The sequence below is a fragment of the Rhipicephalus microplus genome, chromosome 1, assembly GCF_043290135.1.
Source record: "Rhipicephalus microplus isolate Deutch F79 chromosome 1, USDA_Rmic, whole genome shotgun sequence".
Lineage (NCBI taxonomy): Eukaryota > Metazoa > Arthropoda > Arachnida > Ixodida > Ixodidae > Rhipicephalus > Rhipicephalus microplus.
The window spans coordinates 264,304,468-264,325,935 of NC_134700.1; the positions used below are offsets into that span (position 1 = coordinate 264,304,468).

At 45.9% G+C, this 21,468-nt stretch overlaps 3 protein-coding genes across 10 annotated transcripts in view; 2 read left to right on the plus strand and 1 right to left on the minus strand.

Annotated features, from left to right (window-relative positions):
• Nucleotides 1–8,492, plus strand: part of LOC119188159 (heterogeneous nuclear ribonucleoprotein rumpelstiltskin) — a 34,832-nt gene extending 26,340 nt beyond the window's left edge. For 4 of the 5 annotated variants that reach the window (XM_037436077.2, XM_037436079.2, XM_037436076.2 and 1 more), the window contains exons 11-12: nucleotides 1,237–1,320; nucleotides 8,249–8,492. In XM_037436077.2, coding sequence (XP_037291974.1) covers nucleotides 1,237–1,320; nucleotides 8,249–8,304 — 140 coding nt within the window. In that variant the 3' untranslated portion in view covers nucleotides 8,305–8,492. Of the gene's footprint in view, nucleotides 1–1,184; nucleotides 1,321–8,248 lie in introns of all 5 variants that reach the window. The other variant, XR_005111944.2, reaches the window with a different exon arrangement.
• A 4,504-nt stretch (nucleotides 8,493–12,996) lies between these two features.
• On the minus strand, nucleotides 12,997–14,525 carry LOC119188158 (eukaryotic translation initiation factor eIF1). The gene is made up of 3 exons (XM_037436075.2): nucleotides 14,329–14,525; nucleotides 13,402–13,559; nucleotides 12,997–13,310 (listed from the first exon to the last, which is right to left on the minus strand). Exons 1-3 carry the CDS (start codon nucleotides 14,360–14,362, stop codon nucleotides 13,164–13,166), a joined length of 339 nt encoding a protein of 112 aa, XP_037291972.1. The 5' UTR covers nucleotides 14,363–14,525; the 3' UTR covers nucleotides 12,997–13,163.
• Nucleotides 14,526–15,458: 933 nt separating this feature from the next.
• Nucleotides 15,459–21,468, plus strand: part of LOC142815450 (uncharacterized) — a 78,389-nt gene continuing 72,379 nt past the window's right edge. For all 4 annotated transcript variants that reach the window (XM_075894142.1, XM_075894143.1, XM_075894144.1 and 1 more), the window contains exons 1-2: nucleotides 15,459–15,598; nucleotides 21,143–21,215. In XM_075894142.1, the coding sequence (XP_075750257.1) occupies nucleotides 21,162–21,215 (54 nt within the window). In that variant the 5' untranslated portion in view covers nucleotides 15,459–15,598; nucleotides 21,143–21,161. The remainder of the gene's footprint in view (nucleotides 15,599–21,142; nucleotides 21,216–21,468) is intronic.

A 21,468-nucleotide genomic window follows, 5' to 3' on the forward strand; every position in this document is an offset into this window, starting at 1 on the left:
GGGACTGCACAGTAAACGGTATGTGTATACAAAAGGCTTTATGGGAAGGTGAATGGGAGTAAAAAAAAGACTGCAGTGTAACCGGTCTTGCACTATAAATGGTTACATTATAAGTGCTTTAAACTGTACTTATTTGAGGTGTGGACATTTTGAAAGGGATACAGGCACAAAAAATTTGGATTGTGTTGTACTAACTGTAGTTTGGCAGTCGCTCATTGCGAGGCAGTTTTATATTTTAGGGGCGAAGCTCCTCAGGCTGTAGTTCGTTCCCTCCTCTTTAGTAGTATGTAGCCACATCTAGTTTATGTTGTTCAATAGATGGCGTTTTTTGTACATGTCCTTGGGAATAATAAAACTAGATGGTGTTAGTGGTTTTCCCAGCATATTCATGAATTGAATGAGGATGAGTGGTGCGAAGCATTCGTCGGTTCATCTGTGTTTCTGTTCGTCCGTTCGTGCCTCTATCTATTCGTCCAGACAGACGAACGCTTTACCTCAATCATCATTCACTCCGTGTATATGCGGTGATTTTACTATGGGTGCAGGGTATTGCTGAAACTCCAAAAAGTTGAACTCTGCATTTTTGAAACAGTGTGGCATTGCCGTGCTACAAAAATTGCTTCAGTGGTTTTGACAAATGTAAGGTAATCCACCATAATAGGGTAAGAAAGATGAAGACAAAGAGGCAAAGAGGTTTATCAAGGATGTGCCTGAATGGCTACTCAACATTTAGAGGGAATAAAATAACTGTGATGCAAGCAAAATATTTTACTGTGTTTTTCATAAGGGTGGAATATGAGGATGCTCAGGTAAAAGTGTGGAACTTAACTTGGCAGCTTCTTGCAACTCACTTGTGCAGTTTCTGGACTTAAAAGCCCCTTATCTTATTTTGCTGTTTACCTAAACCTGTTATTAATGAAAAGAGAAAGATAAAATAAAAGTGAATAACCTTAATTGCATTGAGAAAAGTGGCGTTGTTATTCACAGTGACTGCCAAGATTTCGGGAATTCCAAGCACGAGAATCGAAGTTTTTGGTGCCAGTACCCTTTAATGGTTGGCGGGGAAGTTTACAGCCCGGAGCTGTGCTCTTCGTAAACCCACAAGGTGGTCCTGCATGATAGCAGCCCCAGAAACTGCATTCTGTGGTCGCATCTTGGTTTGTTTTTGTTTTGTTTTTTTCAAGCTCCTCGCAGCAAGCAGTCCAGTTCGAGGTCCTCCTTTGGTTTTTGATGCAGGGAGCGTGCGGTACACCGACATGAAGGGACGTGGTACCGCAATTGTGCGCTTCAACTCCGAGCGGGACGCTCAGCGGGCTGTTGGTATCCTTTGACTGATGTGTGGATGCATTATTTTCTTTGCTTATGTACAGTCGTCACCAATATGAGTTAACATGCTGCCCGTGGTCAAGGCTTTAAGGTGGCCTTAACATGGAAAGTCATCAGTGATGTAAGCATTGTTTTGAGTGATTGTACTTACGAAACTATTTTCACATTCGCCAGTGCTACAGTGTAGGCTCGCCTTTGTCATTTCAGTGTGCAGTCGAACCTAGTTTACTCTAACTTGAGTTGTCTTGAGTAACGGTTGAATTTGAACTAGCAAGAGTCTCTCTGATGAGCGATCCAGTGCATAAATATGTGGAATTCTGCTGTCTAACATGGGTTACGTTCCCGGGGGCTGGGTTTTTGAAGATGCTAACTTGCTTTTGCCCATTGCTGGAATAGCTGGATAGCCGGCCATTCCCGGAACAACTCACTTTTTAAGTCAACGCCTATTATGGGGTGGGTTCATTACGCAGTAGAAAAGTCGCGGGTGTTATAACAGCAGAAATATTGCATGGCGGAATAAACTCGCTATCCAACTGCTGCTGGTCTTCAGTTCGGAGGCAGGACTACGGAGTTTCTGTTCGAGAACTTCGCCCTTCACAAAGGGAAACTGTCCTCGTTTTGGCCTGCAAAATGCACGGTGCACCTTTTTGTAGCCCGAAGCTGTACACACGCTATCCGCACAGCCCTGAAGCACGTGCTGGGACATCTGCTGCACACAAGTGAAGGGCGCAAGAGCGTGTGCGGATAGCGCGTCTTTAGGCCAACGCACACAGATCAAAGCTGTAGTGTCGTCCAGCCACTCAGTTCCCATGCTCCAGTGCATGCTCAACCAAGTTTAAAAGCAGCCATGTTGCTAGTGTACCAGCTGCTCGTCAAAAATAAAACAAACCTAGCGTCAGATAGCAGAGCACACACATTGCGGTTGCGCCCCGTGTTTTGTTTTAGGGGCAAAGCTCCTTATGGTCTAAGGCAGTCGTTCTCAAATGGGGTCCGCGGACCCTGGGGGTCTGCGAAGTCATTTCTATGATTCGCATAACTCTCACCCACATTTTTCTTTAAGCGTGACTGTGCCACGTATATGAACTGTCCAAAATGAAGTGATGTGGCACATTTGTTTGATGTTTTCGGAAGCAATAAAAGGCACCTGTTGTCCCGACGCATCTATGGCTGAGAACCACTGGTCTAAGGCAATCCCGCGTCCTTCTGGCGGCGTAGCCAGCCGAGCATAGTCAGACATGAACGGACAGGCAGACCGGTGGCCGCTTTGCCCCACTCATCATTATTCACTCTGTGGATATGTTGCGATTCTTTTTGCTTCGTTTTCGCGTCACTGTGCTTGCGTGGCGCTATAAGCTGAAGGAGAGAAGTGTACAATTAAGGGCTCATTTTTTTTTTCTCACGCACAATATTAATTAGATCTAAGAGAGAATCATGCCAAGGAAAGTATGGGGGATGCTATATGCGGTAATTTTCATGCAAATGTGAAGAAAGAAAAGTGGATGAAAAAGAAAACTTGCTGTGGGCAGGGACCAAACCTGTGACCATCGTATGACGCGTCCGATGCTCTGCTAATTGAGCTAAACAGGCAAGAAGCCTGTTCCACGCTCAATGCCATGGCAACAGGTGGCGCTGACAGAGCCTCCCGCGTTTGATTCACTTATACAGTCGACTCTCGTTAATACCAAGTTTTGCGGGAACCGCAAATCGCAAACTTCGAAAAAAAACAACCTTTCAGATTACCGTAATTACTCGACTCTAACACGCACCTTTTTTTCTGGTTAAGCGAGTTCATAAATCGCATGCGTGTTAGAATCGAGTACGAAAAAAAAATCCGGTCATTATATTGCCATCGGCATTTCCAAAATGGCTGTCCCTTACGTGCGTCGCCATGGCGCGTTGGCCGTTTCTGCCTATGTGTTTCCCGTGTACGGCACTTCGTACGTGTTCTGAGGAGTTCGTCATCTTGTAGTGCATTAGCATCGACGGCATGGAAGGACCGACTCCAAAAACTCGACGAGTGCACCACGGTGCCGTTTTTAAAAGAAAAGTCATCGTGTGTGCCGAAACGGACGGAAATCGGGCCGCATCGCGGTCGTTCAGAGTTCCTGAAATGTGCGTGCGGGACTGGCGGAAATAACAGCAGAAGATTGTCGGCAGCAAAGATAAAGGCTTCAGTGGATCACAGCAGAATCGGTTTCCGCAAATGGAAGAGCTGGTCGGCGAATTTGTGATTGAGCAGTGAGCGGCACAGCGTCCTGTGACGACTCCCTGTGCAGGCTATGCAAGTTAGCCTTAGAAAAAGGGCTAATGCGGAGCCAGTTTAAAGTGAGCAGGTGCTGGATAACTAACTTTATGAAGAGGAAAGGCTTTTCCCTCCGAAGGCGAACGAGCATATGTGAAAAGTTTCCAGAGGAGTACGATGAAAAGCTTCAGTTTTCAGAGGTTCGTCCTAAACTTGTGGCACAACAACGGCTACCTGCTTGGGCAAATCGGGAATGCCCATCAGACGTCTCTTTACTTCATGCCTGGCACCACAACCGTCGAGAAGGGGGCGAAGCAAATTCGTGTGCTGACATTGGGCCACGGTAAAACTAGTGTGACTGCAATGCTCCGTTGCACGTCATAGAGGCACAAGCTTCCCCGTACCTCATATTTAAACGGAAGACGCTCCCGAAAGGAGTCTCTTTCCCGAAGGGTGTGATCGTGCGGGCCAACGAGAAAAATGGGTGCGCGTTGCAATCGATGTCTTTTTTTTTTTTTCCGCCGTGGAAATCGGGTGCGCGTTACAATCGAGTGCGCGGTAGCATTGAGTAAATACGATAAGCAAAATGCACAAAGAAATGCACCTTTATTGCTTCAAACCTGACAGTTCTCTAAGAAAATAGTCTGTCATCTTCTCTTGCCAAACCTGGCTGCGACAAGCAAGTTTTTCAAGCACCACACACGTCGAAGTGCTTTTTCAGCATTGTCCGCAGTGCAAGATCAAGACCCGCAACATCGGTAGTCCTCAGTGGCAGTTCGTTTCTGCATTGTCATCTGCTAGCTGAACCATCTGCACATTTTTTTCTGTTCGTCAGTGGACCGCATGTATCCATGTTGTCAATGGCAACGAATTTTTTAAACTAATGTCATTAAGATCAACCTGTCACTCATTCAAGAGTGAGTTGGGCTTAACGCTGTACTTTCGTGCGATGTCGGTGCCTCCCTGGTCAACGTTTCAAGACTTTTGACTTTCGTCGCCAGGTGAAGTCTTCGGTAGGGGCCACAAGTTCGCATTATCCAACGTCGAAACCACCTGTGGAAACACGTGCGGATTGAACCCACGGTGTGTTGACAGGCTAGCTGGTTTATCATACTATTTTTGATCAGGGCAACTGGATGGAGCGGAACATGCTAACATAGCGCTGTGTGTGTGTTTGAGCATTATTTTGCACCAGTGTCAAGTCACGGTGCTGTAACTTCAACCCAGCAAGTGGCTGAAATACTCGACACATAATGAAAGACCTAGTTAGCTGATGCAATCAATGCAATGCCCCAGCGTTGACTAAACAAGATAGCCGCTTCATAAAACGTGGGGCTGCGAGCAGTGGTAATGGCGACAACAGCGCAGTCTGACACTTATTTTGGTGGTCTTGGTACATGAAAACTTTCCAATTTTATAGAAAAACTGTGGTCGCCTCGAAGCTCTCGAATGAAAAACTTCTATATAACCAACATTATGGACTTTGATTGATTTTTATGTGGGGTTTAACTTTCCAAAACCGCCATACGATTATGAGAGACGCCGTAGTGGAGGGCTCCGTAAATTTCGACCACCTGAGGTTCTTTATGGTGCATTCAGACGATGGACCGAATCCGGATGTGGCGGGACCGTCGGCGCGTCACGTGACCTCACATCAGCGATTCCCCTCGTCCGCGGGGCTCGCAGACGGATGACCCCAACCTGTTTCTCACATCGAGATTCTGCCTGGAGAAAGCGAATACTTCAGCGGATTAGCTCGGGGTTTCTGGCAAACACTACACTTTTGGTCTGCTCACAGCATGTCCTCCATGGCTCGCAGACAGCTGCATGACTGGTCGGCATCATCTACGCTTGACCATGGTTTACTTAGTTTCCCTGGGCTTTGTCTCAGGTGATTAAATACGCAGAAATCACTTTTGGTGGTTCGGGAAGTGTCGCCGCCATCATTTGACACGCGAAATTTTTAGCCGTCATGGTGGTGAAATATTCTAACTTCTGCAACCGGCGACGTGCCGCTTCTAAAAAATGATAGGAGACGTGTTCAGAAGTTATACAAGTGGGGAACAATGTAGTTGAAAGGAGATTCTGCCAGCAACTCCCTTTTCTCCTGAAAGAATAACACTCCTCGTTCATTTATCCCAACACGACAGACATCGCAGCCAAGCTATAGCCAAGCGTCGCTTTTTGCGGGCATCCATGTTGAATACTCTCAAACCGGTCTGCTGTCAGCGGGCGCAGGTGAGCGCCGAATCTGCTGTCGAGGGTAATCCCGCCGTTTTCTCCTAGGACATCGTCCGTCGTGTGGATGCGCCTGCAGGCGGATCATCTGTGGACTAGCCGTCCGCGTCCACGACAAATCCGGATTCGGTCCGTCGTCTGAATGCACCATTAACATGTACCTAAATCAGAGCAAATGGGCCTATAGCATTTTTGCATTTCATCAAAAATGCAGCCGTAGCAGCCGAATTCGCTCCCACGACTTTCAAGTCAGCAGCTGAGTACCTTAGTCACTAGACCACCGCAGCGGGGCAACATTACGTACTATGGGCATGCATGTATTCTATGGGAGTGCATGTAAAATTGATGGGACCACTTGTTGAATATATAACCGAAAATTCTAATTGAAGGGGCCGTGCAACACTTTTAGGATAGCCTTATTTAGCACCGGAACGCATGTAGCGATGATTACCAAGACGAATGCAACAAAAATAATGGAAATCAGTGCATGGAAAGTGAAGTTACGTGTCTTCAAAGTTCAAAACTCGAGCAGACGATGACAAGAAACGTTCTTTCAGATTTCTTTCGCCTACTGACTCAAAGACCGCTTCCAATCACTGTGCGCGTCTCATAAATTTCAGAAATGTCACCTCATAGTCGATTTCACACAATACCTCACTGCCGCTCTTTTTGACGACGTCAGCGTGGTTACTGCGAACCATGTGCGTGGGGTAGCAGACGTTGCCACGGTCACACTGTGTAAGATACTCACATACGCCTTGGGCGGGGTCACTTCCCGGCTTGCACGCAAGACGGTTTTTACGGAAACGCTGGCGTCCACCACTTGTTGCATTGCCTCTTTCAGTTGCCGTCGTACCATAGCCTCGTTCGCAGGCTAAATGTTGTGTTTGTTTTGAATAGGTCATTATGAAACAGGAATGATTTCTTTCTGGTAAAGTATAAAAAAAGTTGTTGCTGTTTTTAGCATTCACTCGTATGGCTACCACCATATGAATATTGCATGCTACTTCACGCGTCAAGCCAATCAAAAGCGAATGGTGTTTGTCGTCACGTCACATGGCACGACGTCACTTCCCAGAACAAAAATAGCCGATGTGTGTCGCCGTAGTCTAAAATCATGGTAATTTGTCGTGTGAATTAAAACTATCACTGTGTTGATTTCGGCGCTGCCATGTGCGCAACGGTATCTGCGTGTTCCACAGCACCGGCACAACCGCTGAAAAATACGCGCTCAAACAGTGTCGCAGGACCCTTTAAGAAACTTCAATTATCGGGAGTCGACTGTATACCCAAACAAGTGGATGGGAGGATAGCTGCCGTGATAGCATTGGATGCGGTGTTTAAGGTTGTAGGTTACGTCTCTGTCCAGGGCAAATTATCTTTTCATCCACTTTTTTTTTTTCTTCACATTTGCTTTACAATTACCTCATATAGCACCGCTATACTTTCCTTGGCATGGTAGTCTGTTAGATCTTATAGTACTATAAGGTGAAGGTTTCTTTTGCGTTAAATGGCTCTCTGCTCCAAAAATCGCGACTTTAAAATTTTCAGTCGATGTCGTCCGTGCTAGCGCTGCTCTCAACTGTTTAGCGCGGTTGTTAAAATGTGTATTGACTTTTATTGAGTTCTTTATATATAATGGCGTTATTCAATGTTGTTTTGATCAACGGATTTGGATATCACCATGAAATAAAATGCGCAGACACTTCTTCTTTTCTTCAAGGACTAAAGTGGTGGGTGGGTTCATTACGCAAGTAAATATGGTATTTTGTGTAGTTGAACAGTCTTATTTGAATCAACCGTGGTGCATGTTTCACAGTTGAATTCAGCAGTTTATTCTCATTCAAATAAATGTCACTTAGCTGGGACCACTGAGCCCATTCAAATCGTGAGACTGAATGGACAAGGTCTGTATAGTAGACTCGTTAAACGGAACCTGAAGGACCTGGCAAATGTCTTCCGCTCACTGAGAGCTTACCAGGGGTGCAGAATGCAAGAACGATACCTACCTTGTCGGAAGCGTTTCACTTGTTCAACAGATTTTTGTTTACTGAGAGTCTGGGGTCAAAGCTTTAGTCATCGACTTATTTGGCACTTGTTTGTTGTGAAGCTAGCTAACAGCCTTAACTCTTGCTAGCCTCAACTATTGTTTGGCAGGAATCAGTGGAGTTGAATGCTACTGAAAGTAAGCGTAGCAGGAAGCTAGAACACTGTGTATCCGGTACTTTGAAAATATTTTTGGCCGAAAGCTTTCTCATTTTTACTTCACTTTTTCTTTGTTGTTTTTGAATGATCGACACACATGTAGGAAGTGTCTAATGTGTATTGCTGTAGATGAAAGAAGCCTTTAGCAATGCTTTGAGACGAAAGTAATGCTGTGATGCAATGTGTGCACGCGATTGGCATTGCTTACTGTTTTGCCTTGACCACTTTCCTCCCCAGACATGATGAATGGCATCCGCCTCGAGAATCGTCAGATCGATGTGCGCCTCTACTGAGCGTCGTCGGTCGTCGTGGGTCGTCGTGTCCTTTGTCATCGTCAATCCTTCTGGTCTCCCTTTTCTCTTTTCCACGGGCTCCTCTCTTCTTTTTTTTTTTTTTCCATGTCCTCACTGTCAGCGTTTGTCTTCATCCAGTGTACCTCCGTCATCCGAAAGAGAGAAAAAAGAAAGCCTCCGCAACATTACTCATGGATAGTTCCATTTCCTCCGTTCCACAGCTGTCCATCCAGGCAAGGTGGCTGCTGGCTCCAATTATTACCTGAAGCTGCTGGCCACATGTGCATTTCATGGAGGGGGAATGGTCACGTCCTCATTTTTTAGTACTGTTTCTCTTGCTTGTATAGTCCAAAAACATCATTTTCAGCACAGGATGTGTAAAGATACTGGTTTTAGATATGGTCATTTTTTTCTGAGCATTCTCACCTCGCTAGGATTGATTTTTCTGGCATTGTGCTTGTTTAAGTTTGTTTTCTCTTAGCCGATGGTCGCGGGCTCTGTTATTTCAGTCGCCGTACCAAGACAGCCAACAATTTGTGCATTAGGGGTATAAATTTCACAAAATTTGTGATGCAGCACTACATCTTTCATTTGAATCATCCATGATGCAACTTTTTTTTTATCCGATGGGCAGATAACAAGTGGACAGTGGGCATTGTTAGGTTTTTTTTTTTTACCGACATTCGGTTTCAAATCATTATGAATTGATGTTGCCCTAACGAGCGTGTGGTGGCGCAATGCTTTTATCCTTGTTCGTCATTCTTTTTCTTCCTTGTTCAGCATCCGAGCAATGGCATTCATGGGTGCACCTTCATATGTAATTTTGCACATGCACCAGGCTGCAACTTCAGTCGGGAAAAGCCTTCACTTCATGCCACAATCGAGTAGTCGCATATAGCAAGTTGCCATTTTTTTTTGATGTGGGCTGCAGTGTGGGCTCTACAAGCTATAACGAGGCATGTGGTCACACTTGCCACAAAACCATCCTTGTTGCTTCTAGAATAAAGCTTCCTTTGTCTCCGTGTACTACTACTCTTGTTTGAGCTGTGTCCTTGCCTCTTAATGCGGCGCCCGTGTCCACTGTTCGCAACACATCGGACTAACCCTGCTGGTCATTTCGTGCATTCTCGGAAGTCTGGCAGCGGTTGTACCGGCGTGCTGGCCGTACTGGTCGCTCCTGCCTGCACTTACTCGTGTTTTACTGGCATTTGGCGTTGTTCATAGACAATTGCAGAGGGTCAAAGCTCAGTATGCTACAGCGGTCTGCATATTTCAGAAAATGTTTTTAAATTGCGCGTTAAGTCGTGTCCTGGCTGCTTTTTCAATGCGAGCTCAGACTCATCATAGCTGTTTATTGCAAGGCTACAGCACTAAAAAAAAATGGTTGTTCTAGTACGGTCTTTTGTATTCACCCCCATAGGAACATTAAAGTTCTTTAACATTTTTGACAAAAAGGTGCTGCAAAGCCTATATTAACGAACACGCTATGCCAGTGCATCATGCAACTCTTTATGGTATGCTTGCACGAAGTCAAACTGAATTCATTTTTCTTGCAAGACTTCATTTGGAACTCAAAGGTCTGGACAGTGTCGCTTGCAGACTTTACTATTGAGTGCCTTCAGCTGTGGTTTGTTTCATATGCGTGTGTGTGTGTGGCCAGTATGGAGTTTCCTTAAAAGCAGCAAGTGAAAATGCACATAGTTGTCTCCAATTAGCTCTATGCTTCCCGACTTCTTGTGCCTTTGATGGCACTTTTTTGAAGTTTGCGGCATGTGTCCAACTCCATTCCCTATAAAACGTGGGTCCTTTCCACTTCTCGCATTGCTGTTCTACCTGCGATTGCGTATTGCTGGTGCGCCCACCAATATGACAACTGGCAAACATGTCATGTTTCTTTACATGGCTGTTTGACTTTGAGAAATATGCTAGTTTGTAATGATTTTGCAACAGGAGGTTTACATAAGTTATTGGGCATGGGTTCTTCCTGCCACTGATTCCTTGTCACTGGCAGCTATCCAACATCATAAATATTGGAGGAAAGGTTAGATCACATTGCTGCAAGTTAAAACCAAATGTACTTTATTATAGCGGCTCGAATCTTTTTTTCTAGTGACAGCATGTGCATTTTCACAGCTCTGTCTTTGTCAGATTTTCTTGAACAATGGACAGTATTCACAATTTAGCTTTGGGAGCTCATCTGGGTATTGTGTTGGCTTGCTGAACTTAGACATACAAGCTGTTAGTTGCTCCTCACTTGAAGGTTGGTGGGGGAGGGGGGGGGGGTTAAGTTTACTGCAGCACAAGCATGATTTGGTTTTAAATAGTTGCTGGAGTATTCCACATTGCACTCTTTGCAGTGGGATGTGGTCATTGAGTTGTAACGAAGGCTAGCAAAGTAAACAGTTTCATAAATAAGTTTAGAAATTATGCAGTGTGCATCCAGAGTGCAAGGTTCAAATGAACTAGGGGAATGAAATTTGAATTGCGAATGTTTCTCTTGGCAAGCATTTCAACCCTTTTTCTGGTTGATACGGTGACTTTCGAACCGTGAGCCAAATCTTTTTCAGGAGAGTTGCGATGTTGCTGTAAAGGAGTAGACTTTTATAAATTGCAAGAAAGACTATAGTTGCTTCCCTGCCCTTGTTTCCTGCATCACTTCCAGTCAAAATTATTCTTGGCATCTATCAACCTGGTTGCACACTATGCATAAGAATGCTACACTGGTTGTGTACACTGGTCTATCCAGGAAGGCTCCTCCCTCTCCCCTTTTTCTTCAACATTTGTAGCATGAATTGGGCAAGGTTTATCACTAAATGCATCTCCACGGTCCAAATCAAACCATCACTGGTACATGACATGGCTGTTCATTTTGTGGAGCCACCTCTGTGGACAACAGTGAATCTATTAACGGAATGGTAATCATTTCTCTGTGAAATGGAGCGGAGATAGGTTATTGGTCCAGCTGCACTCCTGTAGCTAAGCATCTTATTTTTTGGTAGCCATTGAAGTAAAGTATGCGAGTCAACATTAAAAGAGCATAAGTGTTCGGATTGGTGTACCCAAGGTCCGCAACCGAGCAAATAGGATTAGTATACTGGCCCTTCCGCTCTTCCACTTCTTGATGGAAGCATTTGTCCGACCAGATGGCATCTGTAGTCAACTGGACAATAAGTTGTGTGGTGTGCGTTGGTGGGTATGTGTGATTTGAAGGAAACTCCTGGCAACATGCCGCTGTGAAACCCCTTGAACTTGACACTTAAGCGTTTTGGATGTGACAGGCAAGTTCCTTGGTAAGTATATGGTAAGATCTTTTCAAACTGTGGCTCCCTTGACATTGCATTACAGCAAATTGGGCAAACTTCGATACAGCTGTGCTGGTCTCTTCTAAAAAGCAGGTGGTCTAGCTAGTGTGTGCTCAACAGGCCTTGTATATGGCACTGGGTTTGGTAGTGCTGGAGGAAGCTCAAGGCAGATGGTAAATTGAAATCGGTATGAGTGGGTGATTTTATTAGTTCATAAATTGTGTGCAAGAAAACACTGATGTGTTTTTGTGTTGTGCACTGTGATATTGAAAATGTGTGACATTGGGAGAATTTACTTTTCGAGTTGCCCAGAATAAAAGACCGGTGTGGTTGCATTTACGATAGTGGGTGAGAACCAATTCTAGGGAGCAAGTAAGCAAACTGCCCCAAAGTCTGCATCAAAGCATTCGTAGAGTGCATGCTAAGCAAGTAGGTGTGTGTTCTGAGCGTCGAATAAATTCGTTTGAATATTCGTACAGCTGTGTGAGACTTTCCTGGTGTTGACCTGTGAACTCTAAACGCCAGAAGCGACTCAAATGCTGTGTGGACCTGCCTGAAACAATGAGGGTTCAGTTCTTTCACATCCAGTAGCTTATAGAGAGCAGCGCTGTACAAGCTTTCGGAAGAGTGACCGTGGAAGCAAAACCGCTACAGCAGTGCGCCGAAACTGCGGTGCAACACGGGCGCCGTGTGGTCTGCCATTAATGCAATACACATGCTAGGCACACTGCCATGTCTTGCTTCAATGACCATTGTGTATGCGACATCTGGCAATCCGAGACCATGGGTAAGTAAATCAAGGACGCCCAGTGGGCGTTGCCGTACAGGTTAGAGAAAGAGGGAGCATTAACTCATTAAAGGTCTTGAGGGGCCGTCCCGGTGGCTCCGCCCATATGTGGACAGGGAGTCCGAGCTCGTCAGCCACCTCACCTTTTGGGCCTTGTGGACGGCTTGGTAATGAAGGGCCCTGTTAGGGCTCCCGAGGTGAATGATTTAGTCTTAGTTCGGTGCGGTTGGCCTCTGCAATGTGTCCCAATGAATCGGAGTACATTCTTGACGACTGAAGTGGTTGCTGGTAGGATCTGTGGAGTCTGCGACCATGGCGGCTCGTGCTTTAAGAGCTGTTCCAGCGCTTCGTCTGCTCGCCAGTTTTTTGCAATACTGCAGTAAACAGGTGTTTGTTGTGTGACGGTGGTCAAGCCTATGTGCGTAAGTTAGACCAACTCCACCCTAAATTTGCACCGCAATGCTTAAGATGCGCAATACCAGTGGCACAGCGCACCCGATTGTTTAAGGAAATTGAGTTGCCAGAAATCGTGTAGGCAACGCCCCTATGTCGGCAAGCACATTGTGCAACGCGCTCGTGTAAGGAGACGCACGGCAACGGGTGTTAGCAGCAACCCATTTTGTACAATTTTATTCACGACAGAAAGAAAAGAGAAAAAAAATCTCCCAGCAACATCCTCGCGCAGAGGTCTGTCCGGGCGTCAATGTGAAGGTGCTGATTTTTGTTGGTGGAAGTGGTCCACGAGCAGGAGGTACATCCTGGTGTGCTGCTCAGAAGCCGTGCACCTTGAGCTGCTCGGGCTTGGCAATGCCGATGCGTGTCAGGAACTGGCAGATGTTATTGCGCTGGTCACCCTGCAGCTGCATGACTTCGCCATACTCGGGGTGCTCCACCACTGTGCCATTGCAGGCAAACTCCTGTAAGTGCAAACGCACCATTTAGATCAGGCGAGCTCGAGCAGAACGCCGTAACGAATCCAGCGAATCCACCACTAGCAAAAGTCCGTACCTTTTTGCAGGCCCTTACGATTTTCTTCTTGTCATAGTCGTCTGAGATGCCCTGCACTGTCGTGAGGGTCTTTCGACCGTTGCGCTGCTGAATACGAACGTGGATTAGACCGTCCTGGACACCTTGCTCATCACCCCTGATGGCATCAGCAAAGGGGTCTGCAAAAAGAAGGCAGGGAAATTGATATATATCGTGTCCACAGGTATGCGCGTACGCAGAACGGTTTCAACATAGTCGAGACTACACGTTTCAATTTACTAGCCAAAGGCGAATCTTTGACCAGCTAAACGTCTAAGAGATTAGTAAACCACCCTGACCCCTTCCGCATCTAGCATGGCTGAAGAGGGTAAGAACGTAGCAGGCCGCGACGCATGACTCAGCTGGCGTCGTTGTCATGTCGCAACTGCGCACAACTGCAAGAAGCTACAGTACCGCTGCAATACTTAGCCGCTCAGACTCTGACGTACGGTTGTACCAGTATTAGGCAGCAGAATCTTTAATTAAAAGCCTTAGTCCGACAAGGCCTTAGGCGGACAAAAGTTAGGCCTATCTTCGAAATTGCACGTTTCGCGGCCACCACTACGAAACTTGTCAAGCAAGTCTACGCAACACTAAATGCGGAAATTAACGAAACATGCAAGGTCTACAGGAAGGGCAATTAAAGCCTGATCAACAGGAAGCTCAGTGTTCAATAAGTTGTCGTAAAGCAACCGCAAAGGAATTTGCCACCGTAAACACCGTAGTCGCACAACGTTACCGCACAACGAGATTTCTGGACTGCTTCAACATAGCGCAAACATTCTAGCAGCAAATGTCCCGCTATGCACGAAATTCCTACCCTCATTAGGTGCGCACGCTACGACGCAAGCGCTTTCGCCCGACCTTGTGTCAACAATGCGCACAGAACAGGATGCAAGACCTACTCACCAAAAGTTTTGAGGTTCTGAATGCCGGCAGACATACAGCAATCCTTAGAAACCGTGTAATGGAGGTAAGGAGTATCCCCTGCACGAATTTTTTCCTACGTTCCTCACGGGTTGGAACACCGCAGTGAACACGCACGATTAGGAAGCGACGACCAGAAAGGTGGTGACGAAACGCCGTTGAGATTTTGGAGCGAGACTTGCCCGGATGTGGAATGGACCAGCCCAGTGCGAGGGTAGGCTGGCAGCTAGGCGTCCAATCAAATGCTTTCCCACCCCGACCAGCGTCAGCAATGACCTCCAAACAACCAAAAATTACCGCAACATTAGCGCAAAAACTTGTAACTTAGTTATGGTCCTGTTATCTTTTCAATATTTTTGAACTAAAATTAAAACAAATTTACGCAACTTTTACATAAGAATAGTTGTCTACTTTGTTGATAGATGTCGCAGTAATCTAGAAAAAAATTTCTTATATTAAAAAGCATTTGAGTTTTGTTGTTATATTTGCCACTGCATTGTTGTTTGTACAACGTCATCAGTTCTGCGTTTCCGTCAACGCCTCCTAGTTTTTCTAGGAGGCGTTGGTTTCCGTAAACTAAATCAAATAATATTTGTTGCGTGAATACACTTTTATATTAATGTAGCTTAATTAGTAACAGCTAGTATCAAAGTTTTTTGCGCACTTTCTTTATTTGTTCCAAGGCTAGTTTCGATTCTTGCTCAAGCGTGCGAGAGCGTTCATTGTTTTGCATATATGTGTGCACGTGACGTCTGACAAAAACCGCGTTTGATCTTGGTCATTTTATTACACGACGCGCGAGTTGCTACATCGGTGTTCGCTAAGAAAATTCCGAAATTTTTTTTTTTTCGGTGTCAACGCGAGGCAGTGCAGTGAAAACGGGACGCTTATCGGCTTAAGCGTTCGGGAAGTTTTATGTGCCGCTGTGAACCGCGCCAGTTGCCCGAAGCGACAAATACGTCGACGGAACTTGCGTGAAGCCGCATTTCGCCTCTGTGGACTGCGCTACAGCCTTCAGCGTTGTTGTCGTTCAGCTGATTGCGAACAACGTTCTGTATTTGAGCGCGCACTGCTCACCACGGCTACGATCCCAACGCCGCCGGTCGAAGTCGCCGCCCGAGTCTAACTGGTGTCGAGGCTATGCCAGCGGTCTGCATAGTCGGACTGTCGACGTGAACTAGGAAGTTCGGAACAAAACCTTGTAATTTTTTGGCATCCTACTCGGCTAGGATTTGGACTCGTCTACAAATTCGTGAGTACCAGAGTTTACTATTTCGCGATCATGTCTGTTGAAGTTGTTGGGAGTTTGCTTCGAGCATGACATTGGCGCGGGCCAGTGGGACATACTTGGGACCAGTAGGCCTAAAACCACGAGGTCCTTTGAAATTGACTTTGCTTTGAATTGTGATCCTTAAACACACCGTACTAGATTCAGTCCCTCGTGCTCTTTAGTCGCTGGCGCGTGCGACAGAGCTTGTGTTTTCCTAGACTTGACTAAGCGAGCGCCCAAACGCAGCTTGTTTGCAAGGACGGGAGAAGTGGCTATCGCTTCATTGAAAGCGGGCAGTGGCGGAGGAGGTAGAAGCGATGCCAACCATTCTCAGCTGCCCGGCACTGACATTATGTTACGGCTCAGTAACGCATTTGCAGCTCGGTGGGTTTTGACACGTCTCCAAAACAGCGAGCGGGCCTCGCAGTGTAAAATGCAGTATGGAACGTCGTGTTCGCGTCGGCGGCGGGGCGCCCTTCGCTCTTTCGCTCCCCCCTTACCCATATTCTTTTGAGGCATGTTTCACGGCGGCCGCAAATTGGGTTATTATAAATTTGCCTCGTCTGCTGCGCCTGCTAAACAGATGCGCCTGTACCGTTGAGAATCCAGAGAAACTGTCGTCGCGACAAAGTCTGGCTTCAGCTCTGCAGGAAGTTCCGAAGCGGTCTTTTTTTTTTTTTTTTTTTCCAAGATGTCAAAAACATGGCACTCGCCGGTGGGGTGGAATCTGTTCGGCCGCGCGTCTCGGTAGGCAGCAACTTTTAACGCCGCTTTGGATGGTCGTAATTTTTTGTCCCCCCCTCTAGTTACAGCACGCTTTAATTAACCTTACCGGCGATTCGCGTCTCTTCTCGCTGCTAGAGAAGCGACAAATCTTCGAAGGCTTAGCGGACACAAAAATAAAAAAAAGTGGCCTTTACCCTGCGGCCAGCCAGCATACCGACCTTGCAGTGATCACGTGCGCGACATTTCCCGTGCGAACTGCCGGCCCGATCGCTTTGGCGGTGATTTTTTAACTGTATTGTGATTTGAAGTTGTCCGCCTAGTTTGAAACGTCGGTGTCTTGCTAAATTTTGCTGCGATTGTTTCGCGTCTTTTTAACTGGCGGCGACCGCAGCCGTATTTGGTGGTCGGGTTTTGGACGCCGGCTGGCGTTATCTGCCGGAATCGCGTCTGTGGTCGCCGTGGCTAAACCTCACGCTAACGTGGCTGGCCAAGTGGGTGTACAAACCCGGCCCTTGTTTAGATATCTCTCGGTATTCGCGTTCTGTAACAAGTCGTGCGTGAATTGCGGAGAGTTGCCGCATATCGGCGACATACTAATCGAAACATGGTGTGCACCGTCTCCCAAGCGGGTGCAAACGAACCTTGCCTCACCGAGGTCGCGGCAGGATTGTTTTCTTTCTAGTTATGTTAGTTAATTCATCACTACTCTCAGGTAAGCTTATTCTTGTCTTCACGCAGCTTTCTGAGAGAGAAAGAGAGAAAACCTGTGCGATAGTGTACGGTGGTGTGCATCTCTTCTTTTGACTACAAAGGTTCACCGTAGACTTCCAAATAGCATCCCATAATTTTATAGATAATATGAAACTTCTTAACTATCATACTTTAAATTTAAAGTTTGGATTATGAACCACTTGATTTAGCTCACTGTTTCTCATACAAGCATTGCTATGTGAAGGTGTGCCGAGAACTAGCAAAATGAAGTGTTTGGCAGCGTTTCACACTATTTTTCTTTTGTTTCGTCAGTAGCACAATGTTTTCACTGTTGGATATCGTTTGGTTGTGTGTGCTGTGGTATCACATTTACATACTGACTGTTTTATGCATCCATAAAACCACTTATACAAATACGCAACGGAAAATAGTGTCATTGACATCACTGCAAGATTGTGGCACTACATTTAGTAAAATTGTCTAGCCAGGATGCCTGATGGTTTTTGTGTGGTTTCTAGCTGGTCCATTATGAAATGCATTTGGCATTGTGTGTGTGTAGACTTGCAAACTTCACTTTATTTAGTTCATATCTATTCCTTAGTACAGCCTCGTCTGAGTAGTAATGTTCAGATCAAGTCTGTTGCTAATCGAGTGTTACCAAAAGTAGGCTGAATAGAGTGTCAAGTTGGAAAACAATTTATTGCTTAATGAGCCACCTTTTTACCATCACTATAAAACAATGTTGACATTTCAGTATTTGCTACAACTAGCTTGTTGTTACACTGCACAATATAACTACATTTCGTTTCGCACATCAGATGCAGCTTTATTGTAGCCATGCAAGAAGTCAACAAAACTTATAACTTACTCTGCACGTCTTGTCGTTGGCTTTCGTGGTTATAAACGCTCTTGCTTTTATTGGCCATCAAAAACATAATTGTTGGAGTTTAAGTTCCAAAACCGCAATCACTCGGATTATGATAGCGGCTGTAGTTGGCTGCGGAAATTTTGTTCATGCGGTGTTCTTCACTGGCTGGCGATTTTTCGCCATGTTCAAGTAATGGTGCTCTTATGTTCCCGAGATGCTCCTGTCATGAGCCTGATAGCAAAAATACTCGCAAAGTTTAGGATAACTTTAAATAAGCAAAAAAGTGAAACACCGAGACTCAACCGCAGTGCTGTCTTTGTGTGACGTACATGTTGGCACAAACCGGCCACGATGCAAGACATGCCAATCTCGCCACCGTGCAGTACGAAAGTGGCAAAGTGCATATGCTCAGGGTAAAAGTGACCCCATTGCAAGAGCTGCACCATGTCTGTTACTGACCGTGCTATGTGACAGTGAACGCGTAGCCGTGAGAATTTTTCACAATGATGCCATCATAGCAGAGCTACACCCGTTTGGTGCTACAAATGAAGCCCTTACTCGTTTCACAATTTCGTTCCCTATGTACCATTAGTAAGCTCGCGTTTCCTCCTGGCCATGTGCTCTTCCTCACCATACGAGGAGGAAGAGCAGTGAGCTCTCGTATCGGGGAGTGGACAAGCAGGTGAAACTGTTGGCATCACAGTGAACACTGATAGGCTGAACACTGCCGAAAGGGCCAAAGAGTAGAAAGGAAAGTTTCTTGAAATTTGTGGGGGCACCCGTGGCTCGTACCAGTGCTGCGTTTGGCATTATTGATTGCGACTGCATTTTGAACTTGGTGAGCACATTTACGACAAATGTTTAAATGTCGGAAGTGGTTTAGGAGTCTCTAAACAACGGCCCAGATAACGGCAAGGAATTGACACTCTATAGTCAAATAGTTGTGCTCAGCAGCTTAGAGCAGGTGGCCAACTTGGGCAGTAACAGATCTTGTCGAATTTGACGTTTTGTCAAGGCAGATTTGATCATGCGAACACTTGCACAGATTGAGAACTCTGTAGCAGCAGGCAGCCACTCGGAGATGAGTACAAAGCTGAGCTTCAGGCATTGTAAAATGAGAAATTAGCACCTTGAATTTGATTCCAGGTAGATTGCCTATCTGCCTAAGATGTTCACTTGGTAGCTGAGCGATTCCTGCAAAACCGTAATTCATGAACTGTGAAAAACGGTGTGCTGCAAAGCTACAGACATCTACGGCAGTCCAGTTGGAGGGCAGGGTATCCAGGCCCTGTTCTATTCCCAAAATCGTCAAGATGGCCTAGCTCTGCAATCTGTCGTCAGCCGACGTGACACTTTGATAAATATACGTGAAGGGGTCATGACATGGTCACCCAACAATTGACGGTTTTCGGCGAAAAATGAAAGTAAAAGGTCAAATATGCTTCCACATGCGTGAAAAACTGGACTGTAAGAGATTATTTCAGTTCCAAATAAGCCATAGAAGTCAACAACTGTAAACTCCGCCCACAGCCATTTTTCATGGCGTGTGTGACGTAACAAGCCCTCGGTGGAGTGTCGTCGTCTGCTAGCAAACAGCACCTTCCCCCACGCGGTCAGTGTTACGAGTGTTGCTTGCCGCGTGGTCCGCAGGTGTCAGTGGTTTGAAGTGTTGCGGTGTGTTACCGGTATCAATATGCGGCGACGACGTCGTATACATTGCACATTTTAACTCCATCGCCACCAGGTCAGATGACGGAAGAAAGCGTCAAAGACTGTGTGAACCAAGATCCCAACGACCTCGCCGTTGTGGCAGACGTTGCAGACGGCTTTCCGCAATGATAAGTAGCTTTATTTCAAGCGTGTCAGGTTGAAAAGCGAGCTTGGGATACGGAGGTCTATTGACGCTGCACTCGCTAGCAAGTGTTGCTTAGCGCCATGGAATTGGCGATGCGTGCAGATTTTTGTTGGCTAGCATACGTGCATGCACTACTTTTGGTGCTGAACATAATAAGTGGTTGTAGCGATGCTGCGTGTAGGGTCTGTTGTTTTTCATTTGTTAATTGCGTGCGTCATATGTAAACGTAAGCTGAAGTGAACGGCATGTCGTTGCGGCGCTAAGGTTACTCGCGTTATACATTTTGGCCGAATCTTTACTGCAACCGAACGCAATCGACAGAGTTCAAGCAAAGAAAAACTGCAAGTGTGACGCTCAACAATGGCACTGCCTGCGAGGAGTTTTAATTAATATTTATCAGTAGTGACAAATGGGATACTCACTGCACATTCACAGCACTCATATTGGTCCCCGTAATTGCTTGCTGCAAGTACCAGCGCTACATGGGTGGTGCGGTGGCATTGTTTAAAAAAACCCTGGAACTCGTTTAGTTTCAGTGGCAAGTTGAACATCGCAGAAAAAGTTCGATTGCAAGAGCAGCTAACCACTGAACACGATCGTCCTTTAGAATGAACACTGTACAGCAGCTCGCCAGCAAGCGGTTTGTGACGTCACGGCTAGTGATCACGTCAGTGTTGCCAGACTCTGAGGCAGCTAGCTCGTTTATAAAAATATTCAATTATAAGCAACGGCTCTACAGAATTTGCCAATTTTGCCAGTTCGTCTCTGAACATGCAAGTATAAACCCACACAACACAGAATATGGTTAAGAATTGGGCGTCACGACCCCTTTAAACCTTCGCCTCATAGGAGACTTCGGTATAGCTTATGGATGCTCAAGATGTGTCTGAAATGTAACGGAAATCATGAGCGCATTGTGAAGGTAACAAAGCTGTGCTGTCCATTTTTACTCTTGTAGGAGAGATCCTATCAATATGTTGGAACGTGGGTGGTTTGTTGTTGGCCACTGGGAGTGTCAAGCATGGTCATTTCTCGGACACTGAAATCTGCATATAATCAAAGGCCAAAGGTTCACTCTACTATAGTTTTGCATGTCTTGAGCAAAATGCAGCTGTGTAGGACTGGTAACGTAAGTCACTTGGCCATCAATATGGGCTTTGTAAAAAGGGGGAAGACTAATGCCCTAGGTGACCCCTCCTCCCCCTTCGGGCCCTCCCTTTGTAACAATTGTAACTCAAACTTGGTTCAACATAAAAATGAAACTAGGTAAGCCAGGTAAAAAAAAAAAAGTACTGGTACACTTGGCTCTGCTTGTGCATGTGTGTGCTCTTCCAGGAACCAATAGTCTTTCTGCTTTATCTTTCAGCAAACATCTGGCTTATCCCATGACCTCTGACCTTGGAGACGGACAGGATATTTGTTCGGACCTGCAACAGACAGTAAGCTTTCATTTACTGTAACATTTGAGTCGGTCGTACTTTGCGCTGCAGTACAAGAGATTTCTCAAGATCAATATGTTGCAAATGCTCCAAAAGCTTACTTTGTACTTGGGGCCTCTGCACCGAAGCTCTCATTCTAACCACCTAGTCAGATGATGAAAGATAACAAATTTGGGCACTTAGCAGGTTCTCTCCACAATGCTGATAGCTTCAAGGAGAATTTCATGCAGTAAGAGAAGGATGTTAAGAAAAA